A 23,185-nucleotide genomic window follows, 5' to 3' on the forward strand; every position below is an offset into this window, starting at 1 on the left:
ATCTGTTTAGACATTAAAACCTGCAATTTTTTAGTTGCCAAGTGGCGTGACTTCTAAAGAGGATATGATATGTACAAATACATTTTTTTTTCTAAAATAACGCTTATTATTCTTAGGTGATGTAAAATAAACAAAACTTTTTTTTATTTCGTTAGTTCAACCACTTTTATTAACAATAACAATCAGGGGAACAGAAACAATTCAGTTCAGAAAGCAAAGCACTTTGCGGGAACACCCGAAACTAGCACTCAAGTGCTATGAAGTACAGGTTTTGGTCGATGAATTTGACTTCATAAGTGCACTTGAGATGGGAATCAGAACGGTTGATAACACTGTGTCCGGCAGTGTTATTCATATCGAGAATGTCTTTGTTATAACATGGCACACGTGTGTAAACTTCGCACCATTAGGCTCCTTCCATGTCGACGGCGGCAACTGCCGACACGTAGTAAGGTCCTTCACTCCGGTAGCCTTTAAGGGAGATGATGTACTGGGTGCCCAGTATATCCGCTGCGGTGGACAAACTCAAGAGCGAGCCCACTAGCTCAAACTTGGCATCTTTGGCCTCCTTGCCTCGACTTGTGGAACGATCCAGGATGAACTCCATGAAACCAGGTGTGCTCACCATCATCCTCAGACCCCACGGCTGAGAGGCGATGGCCTTGGGAAGAAGAAGTTGTCGATAAATATGATAAGAAAACAGTGAATCAATTGAAAATTTGCGATTACAAAAAAAAAAAAACGCAATTGAAAGTTCCTCATTAAACCTTCCAAGTTCCATTATTATAAAATACAAAAAAACTTACAATTTGTGTAAATCTGCACAAGGCAAATCCCATCTACAGTGCTGGCCAAAAGTATTGGCACCCTTGCAACTCTGTCAGATAATGCTAGCTAGATAATGCTATACAGACTAGCTGGTGTTAGTAAACAACTACCATCTTAAAGCAGTAGATCTACACAGCCTGTATAAGCAGCTACGTACTTTACGTAGCACGTTGCCACCGCCGTTAAAATCAACAGTATTAAAAGATCATCAAATTATAATCAATGGGAAAAATAATACTAATGCTTCGTCGTAGCTCCCAGCTAAGGTACATGTAAGGCAAAAGAATATGTGTAAATGTTTTCTCCGTGAGCTTTTGAAAAATGAACATCTTTGTGAAAGTGCACTCCTGTGGAAAGAAACTTCATCAAAGTTCAAAGACTGATATTTATATGGCGGAAAACACTCCGGTGAATTGAAGTTCCGCACTGAGACCCCCAATTTGGCAAAATTTCAAAATTGTCCTATATGCATGTGTGATACATCATTGGAAAGCTTAAAATCTCAATTTTCAGGGGGAAGAACATTTTTGAACAGGAAGGCATTCTTAAAAAAAAAAAAAAAAACATTTTTAAACAGCAAAATCCTAATTGGAGGCAAGAGCACGCGAGAGCAGAATTAAAGACGCCACGATTTTAACAAGATATTATCGCGTACTTACGTTGTTTCGATCCAAAACCTCCATGTAGCATGTATCACTAAGAGTCAAGACACAGCTGTGAATGGCCACAGCTGGATTTTTGGGGGATTTTATGGGTGAAACATGGTAATATAACAAGGGTCGCGATGCAGAAATCGCAGACATCAAGGAGTGGTCAAGATTTTTATTTTCATATATTTACCCTTTTAAACATTTTTTTCCTCAATTCTTCTTTGTTTGGATCAATTATTTATCATCTAAAATATTGGGGAAAATGTGACAGTAATGAAAAAATACAATTAAGCGATAGCTATGAGCTAGATAGCCGTGACTTTTTTACAGACGCCAATTTTTTGATTGTGACATAATTTGTTTAAAAGTTTAAAATATGCGAGTGAATAAATTTTTTTTTTTTTTTTTTTTTTTACTAAATATTAGACATCATTTAATGATTCAAAGCTAAAAATGACAGACATTTCGCATAATAAATATGATTACTTACCTTCTTTTTATGGCTAGGTTGAAACAAAAGCGGTTGCGCGACGTCTGTAAACGGGGGTTTTCAGGGTAAAACGGACAAATTAAAAATAGTTTGGGGGCTTATTGTGCCATGAATCTGCTATGGCAGCATATAGACATATTGTTCTATCAAACACAACAGTTGTTGTGGCTTAAAATGCAGCAGTTTCTTTTAGGATGAGTGCAAGGGCAGAAACTGCTTTTTCAGTCTTGTCCGTGTTTTCCGCCATATACAAGTTAAAAATAGTCCTGTCAGGAAGTTCATATGATTTAAAAAATCATCGAGAAGTTAAGACATTAATATCAGGCATGAAAATGGGTCAGGGGTTAAAAAGGTGAGTAGGGTGTGAAGGAAATATGTTCCGGAGTTCTGCCAAAATGTCCTCCGTCGGCGAAACGTCCTACATGAGGCGAATTTGAAGATTTAAATTTTTCACATAAGGCTTAATATTCGAGTTAGCGGGGGTTTAATTTAGTTGAAGGAGTTGATTTCAACCACCACTGACTCGCACTAGCTTAGCCACTCCGGAGCCCTGAAACTAACAAATAACATGCAAACTGCACAGAATTTGTTCAAATGAACTCCAACGACTAATTAAACCCCGGCTAACTCAAAGATTAAGCCTAATGTAAAAAATTCTGAACTTCCCCTTTAAAATATAGACCATTGAATATGGCCATTAAAATGTAGTCTATTAAAGTTTTAGAGCAATAAAACAACAAAAATGAATGAAATGAACAAGAATCGTTCAAAGTATTTCATAATGGGTCCAAATTATTTTTCGAACAGATCATGTGACTATAGCACCTTAGAGACAGCCGTTTGCTTTGCTTAGCCAAAACTACAGCTGAGGAGGCAAGATGGATATTTAGAATTTCTTTAAACCTACGTTTTCAAAACCTTCAACAACAACTGAGCTTGAGCCGAGGATTGAGCACGAGCAGTATCAAAAAGTCCTGGCTGTCTTGTTACCTGTTGTGCTGTAATTCCAAGTGGTGCTTGAATTGGATGCTTTCAGTGGTCAACAATCTTTTTGAGCCAGCGCAAAGTTCGCAGCACACAGAGATATTTTTGTCATCTTTACTGGCCAAAAATGTGAAGTAATGGCTGTGTTTCCAGTGTGCAAATGCAGCCGTTTCTAGTACATCTCCTGCCTATTTCATTGCATCCTGGCGAGGTAGCAAGGCTATGTTGTTTTGGCCGCAAACTCCCAGCGGTCACGGCTCACGCATCATGGTAATACACGTGACCAGTTTTTTTTCCCATCCCCAATTAGAAAATGTGACATGTGATGTCACTCCCATAACTACAGTATTCTACATTCTACATACATTATGGGGAAATACCAAAATAGTAACGCACAGGCATCAAGGAAAGTCACTTTAGTCAGATAACTGATTTAGAAAAATGAAGGCGTTAAGATTGCTCTTTACTGAAAGTAATCAGATTACAGTTACGCACTACTCACATAACGCGTTACTGAAAACACTGCTTTTATACTACCGTTAAATACACAAGCTTGACGCTAACTTAACGGGAGCTATTTTTTCACCGGAGATTTGGCTAGCTCTGGCAGTGTTCAACGCAAGCTGCAATGAACGGCAGTAACTTTGTCATACCGCAAAATATGAAAACGATTAAAAACCATCACTCACCAAATTCAATATGCTGGCAAATGCATTCATCAAAAAAAAAAAAAAATTGGGAGTGAGACCTCGCCTCGTCCAGCGAATGTGAATTTGTGCTTAGGACAAGATCATCTGTCACAATTAGCCATCTTTGACGCTCCCCCCCGCATTCAAACTTGTTTCTCTCTCAGCGGCTGTGATTAACCTCAATGAAGTTGCTCTCCTAGCTAAGCATTGCCTATCATTCGTCTTCGTAGGTTTTTAGTAACTTTGTGTATTGAATTTGAAAGGAAAATGTGTGTTTTGTTTTTGGCGAACTTATTCATGAAGCTAAACTGTTGAAGCTACTCACACGTGGAAAAATACGATTGTACAATGTTTGAAATGTATTCATTTGGTATATTTCAGTTACCACAATTTGAAAGCTCAATAAATTGAAGAAAAGTACGCCTTGTGTTTGGAGTGTTTGTTTTTGGGTTTGCCGGAATAGCGTCACTGACACAAGCAGCATCAAACAGGGGAAGGGGTAAGCGCTGTCGCGCCAAGCCACTTCTGGCTGCATTTTTGACACATGAAAAATAACGAGTACGTACTACTGTATGACGGATAATTTTAGTGGTTTTGTAACCGCGACGTTTTCATAGCATGGTAAACCGTGAAGGTAACCGGCACATGCCTACACCTGACACCCCCCGACCCCCTTAAAAAATTTTCTCCTCGGATCTACATGATTCACGTAGGTCATTCTTTTTTACTTCAAAACGGCGAATTTCGCCGAAATGTGAGAGATTTTCATGCCTGTAATATAAATTATGCTTTTTTTTTCATTTTTATTTTTTACCCCGCCTCTATTTTTTGACCCTGCCTCTTAAAAGAATCGGAATCGTTTGGAACCGGAATCGAAACATGGAATCTGAATCGTTCAATTTCAAACGATGCCCAACCCTAATCACCGGCGCATGAACGGAACTTGTTCGTAAACCGGGAACTACCCGTATAATGAAACGGTTTCAGACTGAATTTAATTCAAGATTCGACCGATTTGTTTTTATGTCACCAAATCTGGACTAAGAGACTATTTGTGTAGCTCAGTCCCCAACTACTTTAAGTTATAGATTTAAGAAGGTGCCTACAGTGAAGACCTGCAAGGCCCCACAGTGCAGCTCCGGGAAGGGTTGAGTGCTGATATCGCGAATCATGTCAACAGGGTGTTTGGACAAAAGGCAAAACCAGGACTCGGTCAGCGCCAGCAGGTCTTCGCTCTGCATCTCCGGCTTGAGAAGACAACAAGTTTTTGTTAAAAACTTTTTTTCTTGAAACGTAAAACCCGTGTTTAGGATAACGAAATACCTGCAGTGTAAGGAGTTGCGATAAGGCCTCCAAGCAGCGCACTCGAAGCTCGGTAGCACCGGAGCTCAAAAGCTGGCTCATCCTTAACAACACGGACTTAAATTTTTCACCTGACACCACACAGAGAATGTGCCAGTCAATAGTCGTACAGTTCGACACTTGAGTCTTTCAAAGCACAAGAATTGTGTATTTCACCATTAAAAAAACTGCACCTTTGAAATAACCTCACCTGTTTTCTGCAGAACTTGCTTCCCTTCTACTGTAGAGCCCAGCAGTCCTAATGTGTCCAGAGCCACACCAACCATGGCAGGGTCTGGGTCCAAAGCCATTTCTAACACTTTGTTTAGGAAAACCGGGTAGTCTTCGCAAACCTTCTGGGGACTTTGCAGGATAGCCAGTTTGCCGAAAAACTTCACAAGACCTGCGGGGAGTGTCCACAGATTACACACAGTGGCCAACATTATGAATTTCCAAGGGAGTGTTAAGTACCTGGGAGATACAAGGAGGAGAGAGGATCCTCGTTGGCGCCTTTGATCATGTTGGAAAACTTGGCAATGACACCGTGCTCAGCTAACCACGTTTGACCAAACCAAGAGCCAGTAAGACCGGTCACCATCTCAATGGCCGTGGCCCTGAAAAGTAAAAACTTCAACTTTTTGATTTGCAAGACACTCTGTGATATATTTGTTAGATTTAAAGGTGCGCAATGTAGTATTGGTGGCCAAAAATGGTACTGCAACTAGCTCAAAATATTGGCTACCACAAAATGCCCTCTGCTTTCGGCTTCACATTGGAGAAGCTGCAGGAAAAGAACTTTAAGTGGCAAGCGACGAGTCCTCTGTACAGTCCCTGACAAAAGTCTTAGCAACAAATCTTAGCTGTCTCTTACATTCCTAACCATAAAAAGGGACATATTCTGGAGCAGGAGGGTGCTCCATCGCATACTTCAATCTCTACCCCAAAGTTCCTCAAAGCAAAGAAGATCAAGATCCTCCAGGACTGGCCAGCCCAGTCACCAGACATGAACATCATTGAGCATCTCTGGGGTAGGATGAAAGAGGAAGCATGGAAGACGAAACCCAAAAATGTTGATGAACTCTGGGAGGCATGCAAGACTGCTTTCTTTGATGTTCCTGATGACTTCATCAATAAATTGTATGAATCCTTGCCGAAGCCCATGGAAGTCATACAAAATATTAAATTTGGATCTCACAGCACCACTACTTAATTCGCTTATGTTATGTAACATACTTTTGTACTTGATGTACATTTTTTTGTTCAATTTTCACACTACTTTCTGAAGGTGACAAAACTTTTGTCTTGCCAAAATTTGACCTTCATGTCTTCATTAAATGATAAATCTTTTTCATAGAAACAAATATATTTTTGTACATTCAACATCATTTGGGAGGGTCTTAGCTTTCATATGAGCCATTTCTGAAACCAGTTGAATAATTAAAAGTCAGGTTATTAGCAATTGTTTCTACAAAATGGAAAAGCGAAAAGACTTTTGTCATGGACTGTAGAAGGTGTATCTTATTTTGAATTTTCACGCAAGTCGTTTTCATTTCAATAATGCCCACTTTTAGTAATGACAATTAAAAGAGCCCTGATACGAGGTCCAATTTAGTTTATGTCACCGTGACCGAAGTGAGGGAGGGTTGGCTACTTTTCGCAATGTACAACCCCTAGCAAAAAGTCTGGAATCACCAGTCTCGGACGAGCACTCACTCAGACCTTTTGTCATGTAGAACAAACTCACATAAAAAACTTGAAAAAATAATGAATTAGTTCAAAAGTGCAACTCTTTAGCATTCAGAAACACTAAAAAAAATGAATAAAAACATTGTGGTGGTCAGTAAATGTTACTTTTATAGAGCAAGTGCAGGGAAATATATATGGAATCACTCCATTCTGAGGAAAAAATATGGAATCATGAGAAACAAACAAAGAAATAACTATCAAAACACATCTCTAGTATTTAGTCGCACCACCTCTGGCTTTTATGACAGCATGCAGTCTCTGAGGCATGGACTTGATGAGTATTCTTCATCAATTTGGTGCCAACTCTCTTTGATTGCAGTTGCCAGATCATACTTGCAGGTTGGAGCCTGGCTGTGGACCATTGTTTTCAATTTCCACCACAGGTTTTCAATAGGGTTGAGATCTGGGCTATTTGCAGGCCATGACATTGACAGTTTATCAGGATGTTGTAACAAGACAATGATCCAAAACACACAAGTAAATCAACTTCAGAATGGATTCAGAAGAAAGAAATACACGTTCTGGAGTGGCCAAGTCAAAGTCCAGACTTGAATTAAGATGCTGTGGCCTTACCTAAAGACAGCGAATCACGCCTGACTTCCCAGAAATTTGACTGAACTACAGCAGTTTTGTAGAGAAGAATGGGCCAAAATTAGTCCTGATCGATGTGCCAGACTGATCTGCAGCTACATGAAGTGTCTGGTTGAAGTTATTACTGCCAAAGGGGGGGCCACAAAATATTAAATGTGATGGTTCACTTATTTATTTTTCCCCCTTCTGTCATTGCTTGCATACTATGCTCATTAAAATAAGAAAACCTATCAATGTTTGGGTGGTTTTAGTTAAAGTAGACACTGTTTTTTTATCTGTGTGATTTTGACAAAGATCAGATCAAATTTGATGGTGATTTTATGCAAAAATGTGAGGAATTCCAAAAGGTTCACATACTTTTTCATGCCACACTATCCTTGATTGCCCACCCTTCTCCCATGCATCTGTGTATAACAGTGTTTACAGTGGGGCAAATACGTATTTAGTCAACCACCAATAGTGCAAGTTCTCCTACTTGAAAAGATTAGAGAGGTCTGTAATTGTCAACATGGGTAAACCTCAACCATGAGAGACAGAATGTGGAAAAAAAAACAGAAAATTAACATTGTTTGATTTTTAAAGAATTTATTTCCAAATTAGAGTGGAAAATAAGTATTTGGTCACCTACAAACAAGCAAGATTACTGGCTGTCAATGAGGTCTAACTTCTTCTAACGAGGTCTAACGATGCTCCACTCGTTACCTGTATTAATGGCACCTGTTTTAACTCGGCAAAAAAGACACCTGTCCACAAGCTCAGTCAGTCACACTCCAAACTCCACTATGGCCAATACCAAAGAGCTGTCGAAGGATACCAGAGACAAAATTGTAGACCAGCACCAGGCTGGGAAGACCGAATCTGCAATAGGTAAAACGCTTGGTGTAAAGAAATCAACCGTGGGAGCAATTATTAGAAAATGGAAGACATACAAGACCACTGATAATCTCCTTCGATCTGGGGCTCCATGCAAGATCTCACCCCGTGGTGTCAAAATTATAAAAAGAACGGTGAGCAAAAATCCCAGATCCACACAGGGGGACCAAGTGAATGACTTACAGAGAGCTGGGACCATAGTAGCAAAGGCTACAATCAGTAACACAATGCACCACGAGGGACTCAAATCCTGCACTGCCAGACGTGTCCCCATGCTGAAGAAAGTACACGTCCAGGCCCGTCTGCAGTTCGCGAGAGAGCATTTGGATGATCCAGAAGAGGACTGGGTGCATGTGTTATGGTCAGATGAAACCAAAATAGAACTTTTTGGTAGAAACACAGGTTCTCGTGTTGGGAGGAGAAAGAATACTGAATTGCTTCCGAAAAACACCATAACCACTGTGAAGCATAGGGGTGGAAACATCATGCTTTGGGGCTGTTTTTCTGCAAAGGGACCAGGACGACTGATCCATGTCAAGGAAATAATGAATGGGGCCATGTAACGAGAGATTTTGAGTGAAAATCTCCTTCCATCAGCAAGGGCATTGAAGATGATACTTGGCTGGGTCTTTCAGCTTGACAATGATCCCAAACACACAGCCAGGGCAACAGAGGAGTGGCTTCGTAAGAAGCATTTCAAGGTCCTGGAGTGGCCTAGCCAGTCTCCAGATCTCAACCCCTTAGAAAATCTGTGGAGGGAGTTGAAAGTCCGTGTTGCCCAACAACAGCCCCAAAACATCACTGCTCTAGAGGAGATCTGCATGGAGGAATGGGCCAAAATACCAGCAACAGCGTGTGAAAAGCTTGTGAAGAGTTACAGAAAACGTTTGGCCTCTGTTATTGCCAACAAAAAGTACATAACAAAGTATTGAGATGAACTTTTGGTATTGACCAAATACTTATTTCCCACCATGATTTGCAAATACATTTTTAAAAAATCAAACTATGCGATTTTCTGTTTTTTTTCCCACATTCTGTCTCTCATGGTTGAGGTTTACCCATGTTGAGAATTACAGGCCTCTCTAATATTTTCAAGTGGGTGAACATGCACAATTCGTGGTTGACTAAATACTTATTTGCCCAACTGTATAACCTGGTGCAATCAAAGAACAACATCTTCAGCTACATTATGATTAGTAAAATTTAACAGTAAATTTTGTTATGATTGTATGTAGCACTTTTGGCAATTTCTATCATGTCTTGATGGCTGCACTTCATGGCACTTCAGCTCGCAATTCAGTTTGACTTGAAGGTAGTTCGTTAGTGTTTCCAATTATAAATTAAAAAAGGCAATTGATAAATGTAACTTATCCTACTCTTACTCTATAATATTTTCAAGTGGGAGAACTGGTCGGAGAAGTGGTTGAGTAAATACTTATTTGCCCCACTGTATATGCGTGGGTATGACGCCACAAAGTTTCTGCACGTACAAGGCGATTCCTCTAGAAATTGCATATATATTTATAAATTAATATAATGTTAATAAATTAATAATTTTTTATATCTATGACATATGACTAATTGCATGCCATTGACAGTGTTAGACGTCCATTTAATTTAAACCATGAAAACTGGCTGTGATTGCTCATGTTTCAGAACCACTGATGGCGCTAGACGTCCAATCCAGTTGGACTGTAATGCCGTCAATGGCGGCCAATGAGTTAAATAAAGCCCTGTAAGGGTGTAAAAAATAAAAAAATAAAAATTCATCCATCATTCATTTTGAGCTATCTTATGCATGAAACAAAATTGGAAGTTCATGCAAGGTTATCTTTATAAGAAACATAAATTTCAATGTGCATTTGTCTTACCTGATCAAAATATCGTCTCCTGTGAGTTCAGCGATGAGATCTTTTAATATCTTGTAGCTGATACAGAGGTGATCGATGTCCACCATCGCGACATCCACAGCCAGCTTATAACAAGAAAGAAAATATGTCTCAATTTTTATATGGACAATTATTATCCCTGTAAAAAACACAACAGGATAAATAGTTATTTCACTGACTGCTCAATATGTACCGTATATACTCCCGTATAGGTTGCAATTTTTTAACCAAAATTTTAACCCAAAAATGCGGGTGCGACTTACAGTCATGTGAAAAAATTTGGACACCCCATTAAATAGTCAGTTCTTTATCAAGAAATGTTCACATATCAATATGTCTGATCTTGTTTTTCTTTATTTCTGGAAAAGAAAGTGATTTAATTGCAGGTAAAGAACAAAAGTTAACATTGTTTTACTCATTAAACCAACTGTATCAACAAAAATGCATATTCTAAATGAGGAAAAAGTTAGGACACCCTACCACCTAATAGCTAGTGTTACCCCCTTTGGCTGAAATAACTTCAGTGAGACGCTCTTTGTAGCCATCTACCAGTCTTTGACATCTGTCTGAAGAAAGTTTGCGCCACTCTTCAACGCAGAATACTTTCAGCTGTGAGATGTCTGAGGGTTTCTTGCATGTACAGCCCGTTTTAAGTCACCCCCCCAGCATCTCAACGGGATTAAGATCGGGGCTTTGACTCGGCCATTCCAGGACTCTCCATTTCTTCCTTTTCAGCCAGTCCTTGGTGGATTTACTGGTATGTTTTGGGTCATTGTCATGTAATTCATGTTGCAAGGTCCAGTTTCGCTTCAGCTTTAATTTTTTCATGAATGATTTCACATGTTCCTCAAGCACCCTCTGATAAACGATAGAATTCATGGTGGATTCTCTGATGGTGAGCTGGCCAGGTCCTGCTGAAGCAAAGCATCCCCAAACTATGACACTTCCACCATCATGCTTCACACTTCACACTTAGCATGAGGTTCTTTTCCTACAATGCTGTATTGGGTTTATGCCAAACATGTCCGCTGTTCTGGTGTCCAAATAATTCAATTTTAGATTCATCTGTCCAAAGAACATTATTCCAGAAGTCCTGGTCTTTGTCGGCATTCACTCGGGCAAACTTCAGTCCGGCCTTCATGTTCATCTTAGAGAACAAAGGTTTCCTCCTTGCTCTCCTCCCATAAAGGTTAAACTTTTGAAGTCACAGTTGTTTTGATTGTCCGCCTCTTGTAGACTATTTTCCGGACTGTGGAATGGCTGATTTTATATTCTTTTGAGATCTTTAAAAATCCGTTACCAGATTCATAAGTGTCTACAATCTTCTTTCTGAAGCCCTCAAACGGCTCCTTTGATCTCACCATGGTGTTTTCTCTCACTTCAACAGTCATGGGCACACCAAACTAAATGTAAGGTTTAAATAAGGTACGCCTCCTTCAAAACACTGGGTAACGATGTTCTAATCATGTGCAGCTGATGTGGTCCTGGAACGAATCAAATTTGTACGTAGAGGTACCACTGCACTTGGCATTGTTTGTCTTGTGTATTTAGTTGTTAATATAATAACTACATATGTAAGTTGTTACTAAAAAAAAATACTAGTCCTTCTCAAAAAATTAGCATCTTGTGATAAAGTTCATTATTTTCTGTAATGTACTGATAAACATTAGACTTTCATATATTTTAGATTCATTACACACAACTGAAGTAGTTCAAGCATTTTATTGTTTTAATATTGATGATTCTGGCAAAAAAAGTCAAGAAAAAACAAAAATCCCTATCGAAAAAAATGAGCATATTTCATCCGACCAATACAAAAAAGTGTTTTTTAATGCAAAAAAAGTCAACTTTCAATTAATTATATCAGCTATGCACTCAATACTTGGTCGGGAATCTTTTTGCAGAAATGACTGCTTCAATGCGGCATGGCATGTAGGCAATCAGCCTGTGGCACTGATGAAGTGTTATGAAGGCCCAGGATGCTTTGATAGTGGCCTTAAGCTCATCCACAGTGTTCGGTTTGGTGTCTCTCAACTTCCTCTTCACAATATCCCAGATTCTCTATGGGGTTCAGGTCAGGAGAGTTGGCAGGCCAATTGAGCACAGTAATGCCATGGTCAGTTAACCATTTACCAGTGGTTTTGGCACTGTCAGCTGGTGCCAGGTCGTGCTGAAAAATGAAATCTTCATCTCCATAAAGCTTTTCAGCAGATGGAAGGATGAAGTGCTCCAAAATCTCCTGAAGGCTAGCTGCACTGACCCTGCCCCTGATAAAAGACAGTAGACCAACACCAGCAGCTGACATGGCACCCCAGACCATCACTGACTGTGGGTACTTGACACTGGACTTCAGGCATTTTGGCATTTCCTTCTCCACAGTCTTCCTCCAATCTCTGGCACATTGATTCCCTAGTGACATGAAAAATTTGCTTTCATCTGAAAAAAGTACTTTGGACCACTGAGCAACAGTCCAGTGCTGCTTCTCTGTAGCCCAGGTCAGGCGCTTCTGCCATTTTCAGCACACGCCTGTGCACGGTGGCTCAGGATGTTTCTACTCCAGACTCAGTCCACTGTTTCTGCAGGTCCCCCAAGGTCTGGAATCGGGCCTTCTCCACAATCTTTCTCAGGGTTTGGTCCCCTCTTCTGATTGTGCAGCGTTTCCTGCCACACTTTTTCCTTCCCACAGACTTCCCCACTGAGGTGCCTTGATACAGCACACTGGGAACAGCCTATTTGCTCAGAAATTTCTTTCTGTGTCTTAGCCTCTTGCTTGAGGGTGTCAATGATGGCCTTCTGGACAGCAGTCAGGTCGGCAGTCTTGCCCATGATTAGAGCTGGGAATCTTTGGGCACCTAACGATTCAATTACGATTATGATTCAGAGGTTCCGATTCGATTATAAAACGATTATTGATGCACCCCCCTCCTTTTTGTTTTGATTTTTTTAATGTTTTGTACATTAGTTCCAAAATTGTTCAAAAATCCTCTCAGGCTAAACCAAACTACTGTTTCAGTATCAAGTTAACATATAACAGTAAACAAATATACAAAAGTAACAGTAAAAAAACTCCAGTCCCCATTTTGTATCAGCAGCTTTAAACTACATTCAATTAATTTAATGTTGTGAATCAACTGTTACAGTCGGTAAAATTGCTCCCGTTATTCCACAATTTCCCTTCTGTCTACTTTTGTCAAAGTTTTAAAACTATTTCATCATTTAAAGATAGATTCAAGATAAGATTCTGCCGATTTAGGAGTATTTTAGATAATAAATTAATTAGGTTCGCTACAAGATGGCGGCTGTTTCCTTACGCCGGAAAGTCTGTCATTTCGCATCTCTGTTCAATAATAAATGTTCTAACATTGACGTTGTCTGCATTTGCATCTAGTTCTACATATATATTATATCTACTGTAGCCATATGTTTGTAGCAGCTAGCAACTGGGCGTTGTTTGTAGCGGCTGTTAGCCGCAGTCAGGTATGATTGTTTTTTTTTTATCTAGCGCCATGAGTTGAACATGATATTTACTCTCGGTCCGTTCCTCATTGCGTCCCAAAGACCGCGCTGACTGTGTTTTACTTCCGGTTTACCTGGTATAATTCAATAATCGGAATTTGGATATTTGTGAATCGTTCTCGAATCTTCCACGGCCGAATCGCAAATAATCTAAAAATCGGAAATTTCGCACGCCTCTACCCATGTTGTGGTTTTGAGTAATGAACCAGGCTGTGAGTTTTTAAAAGCCTCAGGAATCTTTTGCAGGGGTTTTGAGTTAATTCGTTGATTCAGATGATTAGGTTAGTAGCTTCTTTAGAGTACCTTTTCATGATATGCTAATTTTGTGGGATAGGGATTTTTGGTTTTTCTTGACTTTTTTGCCAAAGTCATTAATATTAAAACAATAAAAGGCTCGATCTACTTCAGTTGTGTGTAATGATTCTAAAATATATGAAAGTCTAATGTTTATCAGTCCATTACAGAAAATAATGAACTTTATCACAATTATGGGTGCAACGGTTCAGTTAGCCCACGGTTCGGTTTGAACCTCGGTTTTGGGATCACGGTTTTGGTTCGGTTTCGGTTTGCGTTTTGCTTTTTTTTTTTTTTTTTTTAAACTGCCTTTATTTTGCTTTTAAAAAAATGAAATAAACACTTAAAATGTAAACATTTTCGACTGTTAAAATGCCTCTTAGCTCTTTGGCAAGTGTAGTGACTGACTACTGAAATACACACACAGTAGTAAAAAAGTTACTTGGCAAAGTAACTGGTGATAACTTTCATGTTTTTTTTTCATAAAAAAAAAAAAAAACATAGTAACCTTTGCTATGTTTGGAGGTGATTTAATGTTGTGAATCAACCGTTAAAGTTGATAAAATTGCTCCCGTTTTTGCCTTAGTTCCCTTCTGTCTACTTTCGACATGTGAAAATTTCAAAACTGTTTCATCCTTTAAAGATAGACTCAAGTCAAGATTTTGCCGATTTAGGAGTATTTTGGATAAAAAGTTGCTTAGGTTCGCTCGGAAGGTTTACTACAAGAGAGCCTTTCTGAGAAGTTTACTGCTCTAAAATGGCGGCTGTTTACTAACACTACCGTGTGTCATTTCGCATGTAGTTCTATATGCATGAGGTATCTAGGCATAGATTGTATGATGTCGGCCACAGTCAGGAAATATTGGAGCCGCCTAGCATCGCGTTTGCTACAAACCAAACGCGTGACCAAATCCAAACAGATGGGAAAAAAAAAAAAAAACGCAATGCACGAAAAACGTGCAGATTTTGAACGTAACGTACGGCGTACACGTTTAAAAACTCTGTAGCACGGGACGTCGAACTATCAGCGGTCAGGGCGAAACTATGTGCTTTCGCGAAATCATCTTCGATGGCTTTGCGTGCCATTTCATAAATGTCGGGGATTATGTTGTTGGCGAAATATGTCCGCGAGGGAACAATATAACGCGGGTCAAGCGTTGCAATTAAATTAACTAAGCCCGCATCTTCAACCACGGAATATGGTTGCATGTCTTTTGCAATGCACATCCCCACTGCGCGGGTTATTTCTTGTGTTTTTCTGACCTGATATCGTAAGGCTTTTGGAACGCCTCTTCTATAGACCCGTGTGTTTTCACTGGTGTCATCTTCGGGGTTGTCCTGCCCTGAGAAAGCGATGTCTGTGGGTGATGGCGGCTGAGGTGCCCAAGTCATGTTAGAAGTGTTGCCGTTAGCATAGGGAACAAGCGCTAAGCAATGCTTGCAAATTGTTTTTTTTTTTTCAATATTTTCTCTCCGTCTGCATTGTAGTCCACGGGGAAACTGAAATGTTGCCACACCGCAGATTTGAAGGAAGCCGGTGCCTCCTCAAAAATCGGTCTGTCGACTCCTCCGCTCGCCATAACTTTTTTTGTTTTCTTTCTTGTTTCACTTTCACCTCACTCGTAAGCGAGAGAGGGTGTTACTCGGCTCCTATTACACAGGTGCTTGACAGCGATTGGACATTTACTCGCGGGGCGGGAATTTCTCCACAGCTGCGCTTCACGTCACACACAGGCACACAGAGTTTGACTAATTCATTCCACAAGCGTTCGGAATAAATTACTGTAATTGCAAAACCAAAAAGGCGCGGTTCATAAAGGCGTATTGAACCGTACAGGGTGAACCATACGGTTCGGTTTTGAACCGCAAACCGTTGCACTGCTAATCACAATATGCTAATTTTTTTAGAAGGACCAGTACAATCAATAAATAATAAAATGTACTAGTTCTATTTGTTTCAGAAATATTGGTATCGAAATTTGGTCAAAAATGTGCCCAAGATTCCTATTCCTAAAATACCTATTTTTTAAACCACAAACTAGGGGTGCGACCTATCTGCCGGAGCGACCTATACACGGGAATATACGGTAAGTAAAAAGTGTAAAATGTCATTAATCTGTCAGAATTTGTCTAGAATTTTAGTAATCTGTTTTCATCAATAACATTACCCTTAATCAAAACATGCACAAAAATGCACCATTTTTTTTCCCCATATGTACCTCATAGACTCTGTACCGGATGATGTCGCTCACGGTCATCACTTCTTTCATAACGTTCACCAAATCGCTCTGGAATATTTTATAAAAGCCGTTTTCACAGCGACATAACCTGGACAGACACTGGATGCCCTGTGGAAAGAGCAATTGGAATAAAAATCGCGCCCCAAAAATTGGAATGAACACACAAAGGCAAACCTCTGCTTACCTGTTTCGCCACCGTAATGTTTTCCTCCGCAAGGCAGCGGATCACAGCTTCAATAATGTTGTGACTGTTGAGGATTTCCACACCGGCGTCCGGGTCTTCTGCCATCCTAGTCACCTAAACAGTAAAAGGCAGTTGTGTTTACACACCGAGTTACAAGTCTATCTAAGCTCACACAGGCCTCGAGTGTAAATAGGCAACAAAATGGTGTGCTAATAAGACAATTATCATTGGAAATGCTAATTAGCTGCTTACCTGAGTCAAAGCCAGTGTTTTGACAGTGTCGTTGGGGTGCGTCAGACCCGCTTGCAGCTCCACTCTATAGTCCTGAGCTACCTGCAGGGGGCTATAGGCCATTAAGATGATCTGGAGGATGTCCACGCACAGCTCCACCTGCTCCCTGTCAATGCGAATGTCGCCTCAATATTGATGCTGATAATAATTTTTGATGATTAGCATTAGTGTTAGATACACTATCGTTCAAAAGTTTGGGGTCACCCAGACAATTTTGTTTTCTCCTTCAAAAGTGACACTTTTATTTTTCAAATTGCAAAATGAATAGAAAATATAGTCATGACACTGACATGGTTAGAAATAAGGATTTTTATTTTAAATGATAATTTTCTCCTTCAAACTTTGCTTTTATCAAAGAATGCTCCCTTTGCAACAATTACAGCTTTGCAGACCCATGACATACGAGCTGTTACCATATTGGCCCGAATATAAGATGGTGTGGCTTGCATTGAAATAAGACTGAAAAAGAGGGGGTTGTCTTATATTCGCGGTCTAGACATTATACCAGTTCACGATGCTAAATGGCGCCAGATACAGTGGGGAGAACAAGTATTTGATACACTGCCGATTTTGCTGGTTTTCCCACTTGCAAGCCATGTAGAGGTCTGTAATTTCTATCCTAAGTTCTCTTCAACTGTGAGGGACGGAATCTAATACAAAAATCCAGAAAATCACATTGTATAATTTTTAAATAATAAATTTGTATTTAACTGCATGAAATAAGTATTTGATACATTACCAACTAGTAAATATTTCGGCTCTTAGTTCTTTTTTAAGAACCCCTCCTGTTCTCCACTCATTACCGGAAGTAACTGCACCTGTTTGAACTTGTTACCTGTATAAAAGACACCTGTTCACATGCTCAAACAAACAAACTCCAACCTCTCCACAATGGCCGAGACCAAAGAGCTGTGTAAGGACATCAGGGATAAAATAATAGACCTGCACAAGGCTGGGATGGGCTACAGGAAAATAAGCAAGCAGCTTGGTGAGAAGGTAACAACTGTTGGAGCGATTATTAGAAAAGGGAAGAAGTTCAAGTTGACGGTCAATCTGCCTCGTTCTGGGGCTCCATGCAAGATCTCACCTCGTGGGGCATCACTGATCATGAGGAAGGTGAGGGATCAGGCCAGAACTACACGGCAGGACCTGGTCAATGACCTGAAGAGAGCTGGAACCACAGTCTCGAAGAAAACCATCGGAAAGACATTACGCCGTCATGGATTAAAATCCTACAGTGCACGCAAGGTCCCGCTGCTGAAGCCAGTGCATGTCCAGACCAGGGGTCGCGTTAACCGAATATTTTCCGTCGTTGACCGGTTTTTTAAAACGGTGACGGAAAAAACTGAAGTCCATCCGTCATTTTGACAGGTTGCAATTCACACCCCAGACCACAGGATGGCGAGTGAGCATATTAATTAGCTATTGTCTCTCTTGATGCATGACGTCGTTGGTCTTACTCGGAAAAATGTCAAGGCAACTGAGTGTTTGCCTGGCAAGGCCAGACTGTTCTCCCTGTATTTTTCAAACACTGAGAGAAAAGTCTGGGACACAGCCTCTCGAGTAGGTACAAAATCAATCGACAAATCGGATTTGTTTATTTGCGTGACGTGTTCTTCACGAGCAACGTCACTCTTGCGCGCCGAAAGTCGTCTCTACATCAACACGGATGGCGACGGGAGAGCCGAGAATATGTTCCAATCCGCGGTAAATTCAGTTTTAAATGAGCTAAAACACATCGACACGAGTCATTGACAACAGTCTGTCTCGCGCTAGCCATGTTGAATAAACTCCGTTCTCCTCGTATGTTTACTTCCGCGCGCAAGTCCCTCGTCCTGCCCTCGTCGCTTTGCTAACGGCACGTCTGCCCGTCGCTGATTGCTGCACTCCGCTGTCTGTTTGCCTCTTGTTAAGCTTGTTCGGACGGAATATTAATTAAAAATGAATGAAAACTAAATACTACTGAATATGTCATTATTATCATTTTTAAAAATGTAAGTGACGGGTAAAAATAGATTATGACCGGATTTTTATGACACTCTCAGTCAAAATGACAGACAACGAAAAAGTCTAGCGCAACCTCTGGTCCAGACACGTCTGAAGTTTCCCACTGACCATCTGGATGATCCAGAGGAGCAATGGGAGAAGGTCATGTGGTCGGATGAGACCAAAATGGAACTTTTTGGTCTAAACTCGGCTCGTCGTGTTTGGAGGAAAAAGAAGGATGAGTACAACCCCAAGAACACCATCCCAACCGTGAAACATGGAGGAGGAAACATCATTTTTTGGGGCTGCTTCTCTGCCAAGGGTACAGGACGACTGCACCGTATTGAGGGGTGGATGGATGGGGCTATGTATCGCCAGATCTTGGCTGACAACCTCCTTCCTTCAGTGAGAGCCCTGAAGATGGGTCGTGGCTGGGTCTTCCAGCATGACAACGACCCAAAGCACACAGCCATGGCAACTAAAGAGTGGCTCCGTAAGAAGCATCTTAAGGTCCTGGAGTGGCCTAGCCAGTCACCAGATCTGAACCCGATAGAAAATCTATGGAGGGAGCTGAAAGTCCGTGTTGCCCGGCAGCAGCCCTGAAACCTGAAGGCTCTGGAGAAGATCTGCATGGAGGAGTGGGCCAAAATCCCTGCTGCAGTGTGTGCAAACCTTGTCAAGGACTACAGGAAACGTTTGGTATCTGTAATAGCAAACAAGAGTTTCTGTACTAAATATTAAGTTAGATTTTTATGATGTATCAAATACTTATTTCATGCAATTAAATGCAAATTTATTATTTAAAAATCATACAACGTGATTTTCTGTTTTTTTGTATTAGATTCCGTCCCTCACAGTTGAAGAGAACTTAGGATACAAATTACAGACCTCTACATGCTTTGCAAGTGGGAAAACCAGCAAAATCGGCAGTGTATCAAATACTTGTCATCCCCACTGTAGATATTGCATTAAAACCGTACGTTTCCAGCTAGAATACTCATTTACCACATTACTAATGTATAGAGTGTTTTTCTAATTAGTTTAATGTTATTTCCATTAAAAAAACTGCTTTTCTTTCAAAAAGGAGGAAATTTCTAAGTTCCCCCAAACTTTTGAACGGTAGTGTAAAAGTTCAGGTTTTTGTTTTGGGACGTTTGATTAGCAATAAAACAGTAAAACTGCAATCACTTGATTTTGGTTTTCTAAAAATATGCTTGCGAAAACACAATTTTGCCCTGCACACTTGTGGTCGTGCATACGTCACCCTTCTGTGATTCCGACCCCAAATGTCGTATGTTTTGGAACTATCCTCACAGAGAGTTGTTTGTATCTAGGCCAAAGTCTTTCGTTTTGAAGCAGGCAACATGGGGGAGCCACAACTGCCAAGTTCAAAGCCACTTTGGTTAGTTTAGGTATGAAGAGTATAGCGTCGTAACTAACGACATTATTTTTTTCAGTAGTGAGTAATCAAGTTCAAAGCCACTTTGGTTAGTTTAGGTATGAAGAGTATAGCGCCGTAACTAACGACATTATTTTTTTCAGTAGTGAGTAATCCAAGTCATTACTTTTCTCATCCTGGCAACGCCGTTACTGTGACTGAGGATGTAAAGGTGTGCGTTACTATGCGTTACTACGTTGGCTGAATGACGCGAGAAAAGTCTGAGGGGAACACGGACTGACGGAGAGCAGAGCAGGAATGGGGAGGAGGTAAGGATAGTTGTGAAGCCGTTCCAAACGCGATGCTAGATGGCGTCAATACTACAGCCAACAGCCTACAAACTACTACGCCCACATGATGCTACGGTAGATATCATATATCATGTATAGAGAACTAAATGCGAAATGACACTCACAAGCAGAGGTCGCGTTAACCGAATATTTTCCGTCGTTGACTGGTTTTTTAAAACGGTGACGGAAAAAACTGAAGTCCATCCGTCATTTTGACAGGTTGCAATTCACACCCCAGACCACAGGGTGGCAAGTGAGCATATTAATTAGCTATTGTCTCTCTTGATGCATGACGTCGTTGGCCTTACTCGGAAAAATGTCAAGGCAACTGAGTGTTTGCCTGGCACGGCCAGACTGTTCTCCCTGTATTTTTCAAACACTGAGAGAAAAGTCTAGGACACAGAGTGAGTACAAAATCAATCGACAAATCAGATTTGTTTATTTGCGTGATGTGTTCTTCACGAGCAACGTCACTCTTGCGCGCCGAAAGTTGTCTCTACAACAACACGGATGGCGGGAGAGCCGAGAATATGTTCCAATCCGCAGTAAATTCAGTTTTAAATGAGCTAAAACACATCGACACGAGACATTGACAACAGTCTGTCTCGCGCTAGCCATGTTGAATAAACTCCGTTCTCCTCGTATGTTTACTTCCGCACGCAAGTCCCTTGTCCTGCCCTCGTCGCTTTGCTAACGGCACGTCTGCCCGTCGCTGATTGGTGCACTCCGCTGTCTGTTTGCCTCTTGTTAAGCTTGTTCAGACAGAATATTAATTAAAAATGAATGAAAACTAAATACTATTGAATATGTCATTAGTATCATTTTAAAAATCTAAGTGACGGGTAAAAATAGATTGTGACCGGATTTTTATGACACTGTCAGTCAAAATGACAGACAACAAAAAAGTCTAGCGCAACCTCTGCTCACAAGTGTTAGTAAACAGCAGCCATCTTAAAGCAGTAGATTTATCAGGAAAGCTCTGTTTTAGAGAACCTTTCTAGTCAACCTGAACTTATCTAAAATACTCCTAAATCGGCAAAATCTTGACTTAAATCCATCTTTAAATGATGAAACAGTTATAAAACATTCACATGTCGAAAGTAGACAGAAGGGAACTAATGCAATAACGGGAGGGATTTTAACACTTTGACTGTTGATTCACAACATTAAATGACTTCCAAACATTGCAAAGGTTACAATCTAGTGATCGCAATATCCGCAAAATCCCTGTGTCTAGTTAAGTTTAGGGTAAAGAATTGGGCTACCACCAATTGTCCCGAAAACCCTTTGAACTTCACATAGTGCGACTTACGTTTTTTTTTTTTCAGCAACACCAGTTACTTTGCCAAGTAACTAATTACTCTTACAATCTGGTAACTGAGTTACTAACTCAATTACTTTTTGGGAGAAGTAATTTGTCACTTTCATTAATTACTTTTTTAAAGTAAGATTAACAACACTGTCTATGACTATGCCTAAATTGTGTCAAAGGTCAATTTGTCGGGTCGGATGTCAATACGATGAAGTTCATGTCATAAAGATAATGTACTGATCAATAGATTTAAAAATAAATGAATAAATAAAAAATGACTGAGAAGTGACCTAATATATTTAGAAACCACTATAATATATCCTAATTTGGATCACAAAAATCAATGGGATTTATCATTATTGTGTCAAGGGACCAAATAATCTTTCACATTTTCTTCGTTAACTTCATTTCTATTTGGAATTTCTTAATGGAGTAAAAAGGCCCATCACCTGTTCTGTGAGTCTTGCAGAATGCAAACAGAAATTGGTGAAAAATATGACGTAAGTCCTAATGTTTTGTCCAAGTCACCAACTAATTTCCTTGCACTTCATAGAATTGTAAATACAGACAGACGTCATAGTCTCGTCGATACATGAACAGAATACCAATAAAACATTTTTTTTTTTTTTTATGTAAGTAAAATGCGTAATCCAAACAATGAGCTGGCACAAAAATATTGTCATACTAACCTTTCATTCGAGTACAACAAAGAGAAGATTACATCGAAGCGACGCCCGCTAACAATGTCGCTCAAAGAGCTTACGGGTGTCGATGAAAGTGCAGTTTTAAGACATTGAAGCTCTTCAATTGGGTCTTCTGTGTCGGAGATGGCTTCTAGCAAACTCTCGATGGAGGAGGCCATGATGTTGTCTGTTTACATGGGAAACGTCCACTGCACTGTGACTGGGTAATTTCGCGCATATACATCACATAAATTTAGAGAGGTAGATGAGTAACGCACGCTGTGAGCCAATAGGGACGGTCATTATCACTTGTCGGCCATTTTGCGTCAGTGTTATTCGATTGAAAAATATGCACCGCCTGTGCTTTGCAATAAATTGCTCAATTTTCTCACTGATTTTAAAACGGCTTGGCTTTTCATAAACGTCGTTAATGCGTTTGTTTTATTTAATCAAACCGTTTTGAAAATCCTAAAACTTTATTGATTTAAGATGGCCGTCAGTCATTTACGTCGCCGATTCTGATTTTTCACATCTAACTCTATATAAAGTGGACCGACTCTTCTTTGTGACCATTGCATACGCCATTAAGCCACTACCGTCATCTGTTGACTGGAATTGACACTGCAGCAGCATCGTAAGCAAACTGGTGCTACAGTGGGGCAAATAAGTATTTAGTCAACCACTAATTATGCAAGTTGCCCCACTTGAAAATGTTAGAGAGGCCTGTAATTGTCAACATGGGTAAACCTCAACCATGAGAGACAGAATGTGGGAAAAAAAAAACAGAAAATCACATTGTTTGATTTTTAAAGAATTTATTTGCAAATCATGGTGGAAAATAAGTATTTTGTCAATACCAAAAGTTCCTCT

At 40.1% G+C, this 23,185-nt stretch overlaps 1 protein-coding gene across 1 annotated transcript; it reads right to left on the reverse strand.

Annotated features, from left to right (window-relative positions):
- Positions 1-108: 108 nt before the first annotated feature.
- On the reverse strand, positions 109-22,547 carry psmd5 (proteasome 26S subunit, non-ATPase 5). Its single transcript, XM_057818794.1, has 10 exons — positions 22,322-22,547; positions 16,568-16,712; positions 16,316-16,429; positions 16,111-16,239; positions 10,064-10,167; positions 5,454-5,596; positions 5,194-5,385; positions 4,965-5,074; positions 4,748-4,888; positions 109-661 (listed from the first exon to the last, which is right to left on the reverse strand). Exons 1-10 carry the CDS (start codon positions 22,492-22,494, stop codon positions 407-409), a joined length of 1,506 nt encoding a protein of 501 aa, XP_057674777.1. The 5' UTR covers positions 22,495-22,547; the 3' UTR covers positions 109-406.
- Positions 22,548-23,185: the final 638 nt, after the last annotated feature.

This window comes from Corythoichthys intestinalis, chromosome 17, assembly GCF_030265065.1.
Source record: "Corythoichthys intestinalis isolate RoL2023-P3 chromosome 17, ASM3026506v1, whole genome shotgun sequence".
In the NCBI taxonomy this organism is placed as follows: domain Eukaryota; kingdom Metazoa; phylum Chordata; class Actinopteri; order Syngnathiformes; family Syngnathidae; genus Corythoichthys; species Corythoichthys intestinalis.

Coding starts and splice junctions, on each gene's coding strand:
- psmd5 (XM_057818794.1), bottom strand. CDS start 22,494: ATGGCCTCCTCCATCGAGAGTTTGCTAGAAGCCATCTCCGACACAGAA. Junction 16,240..16,315: donor ACATTACGGTGGCGAAACAG/GTAAGCAGAGGT, acceptor CTCTTTCCACAG/GGCATCCAGTGTCTGTCCAG. Junction 10,168..16,110: donor TCCGGTACAGAGTCTATGAG/GTACATATGGGG, acceptor TCTTGTTATAAG/CTGGCTGTGGATGTCGCGAT.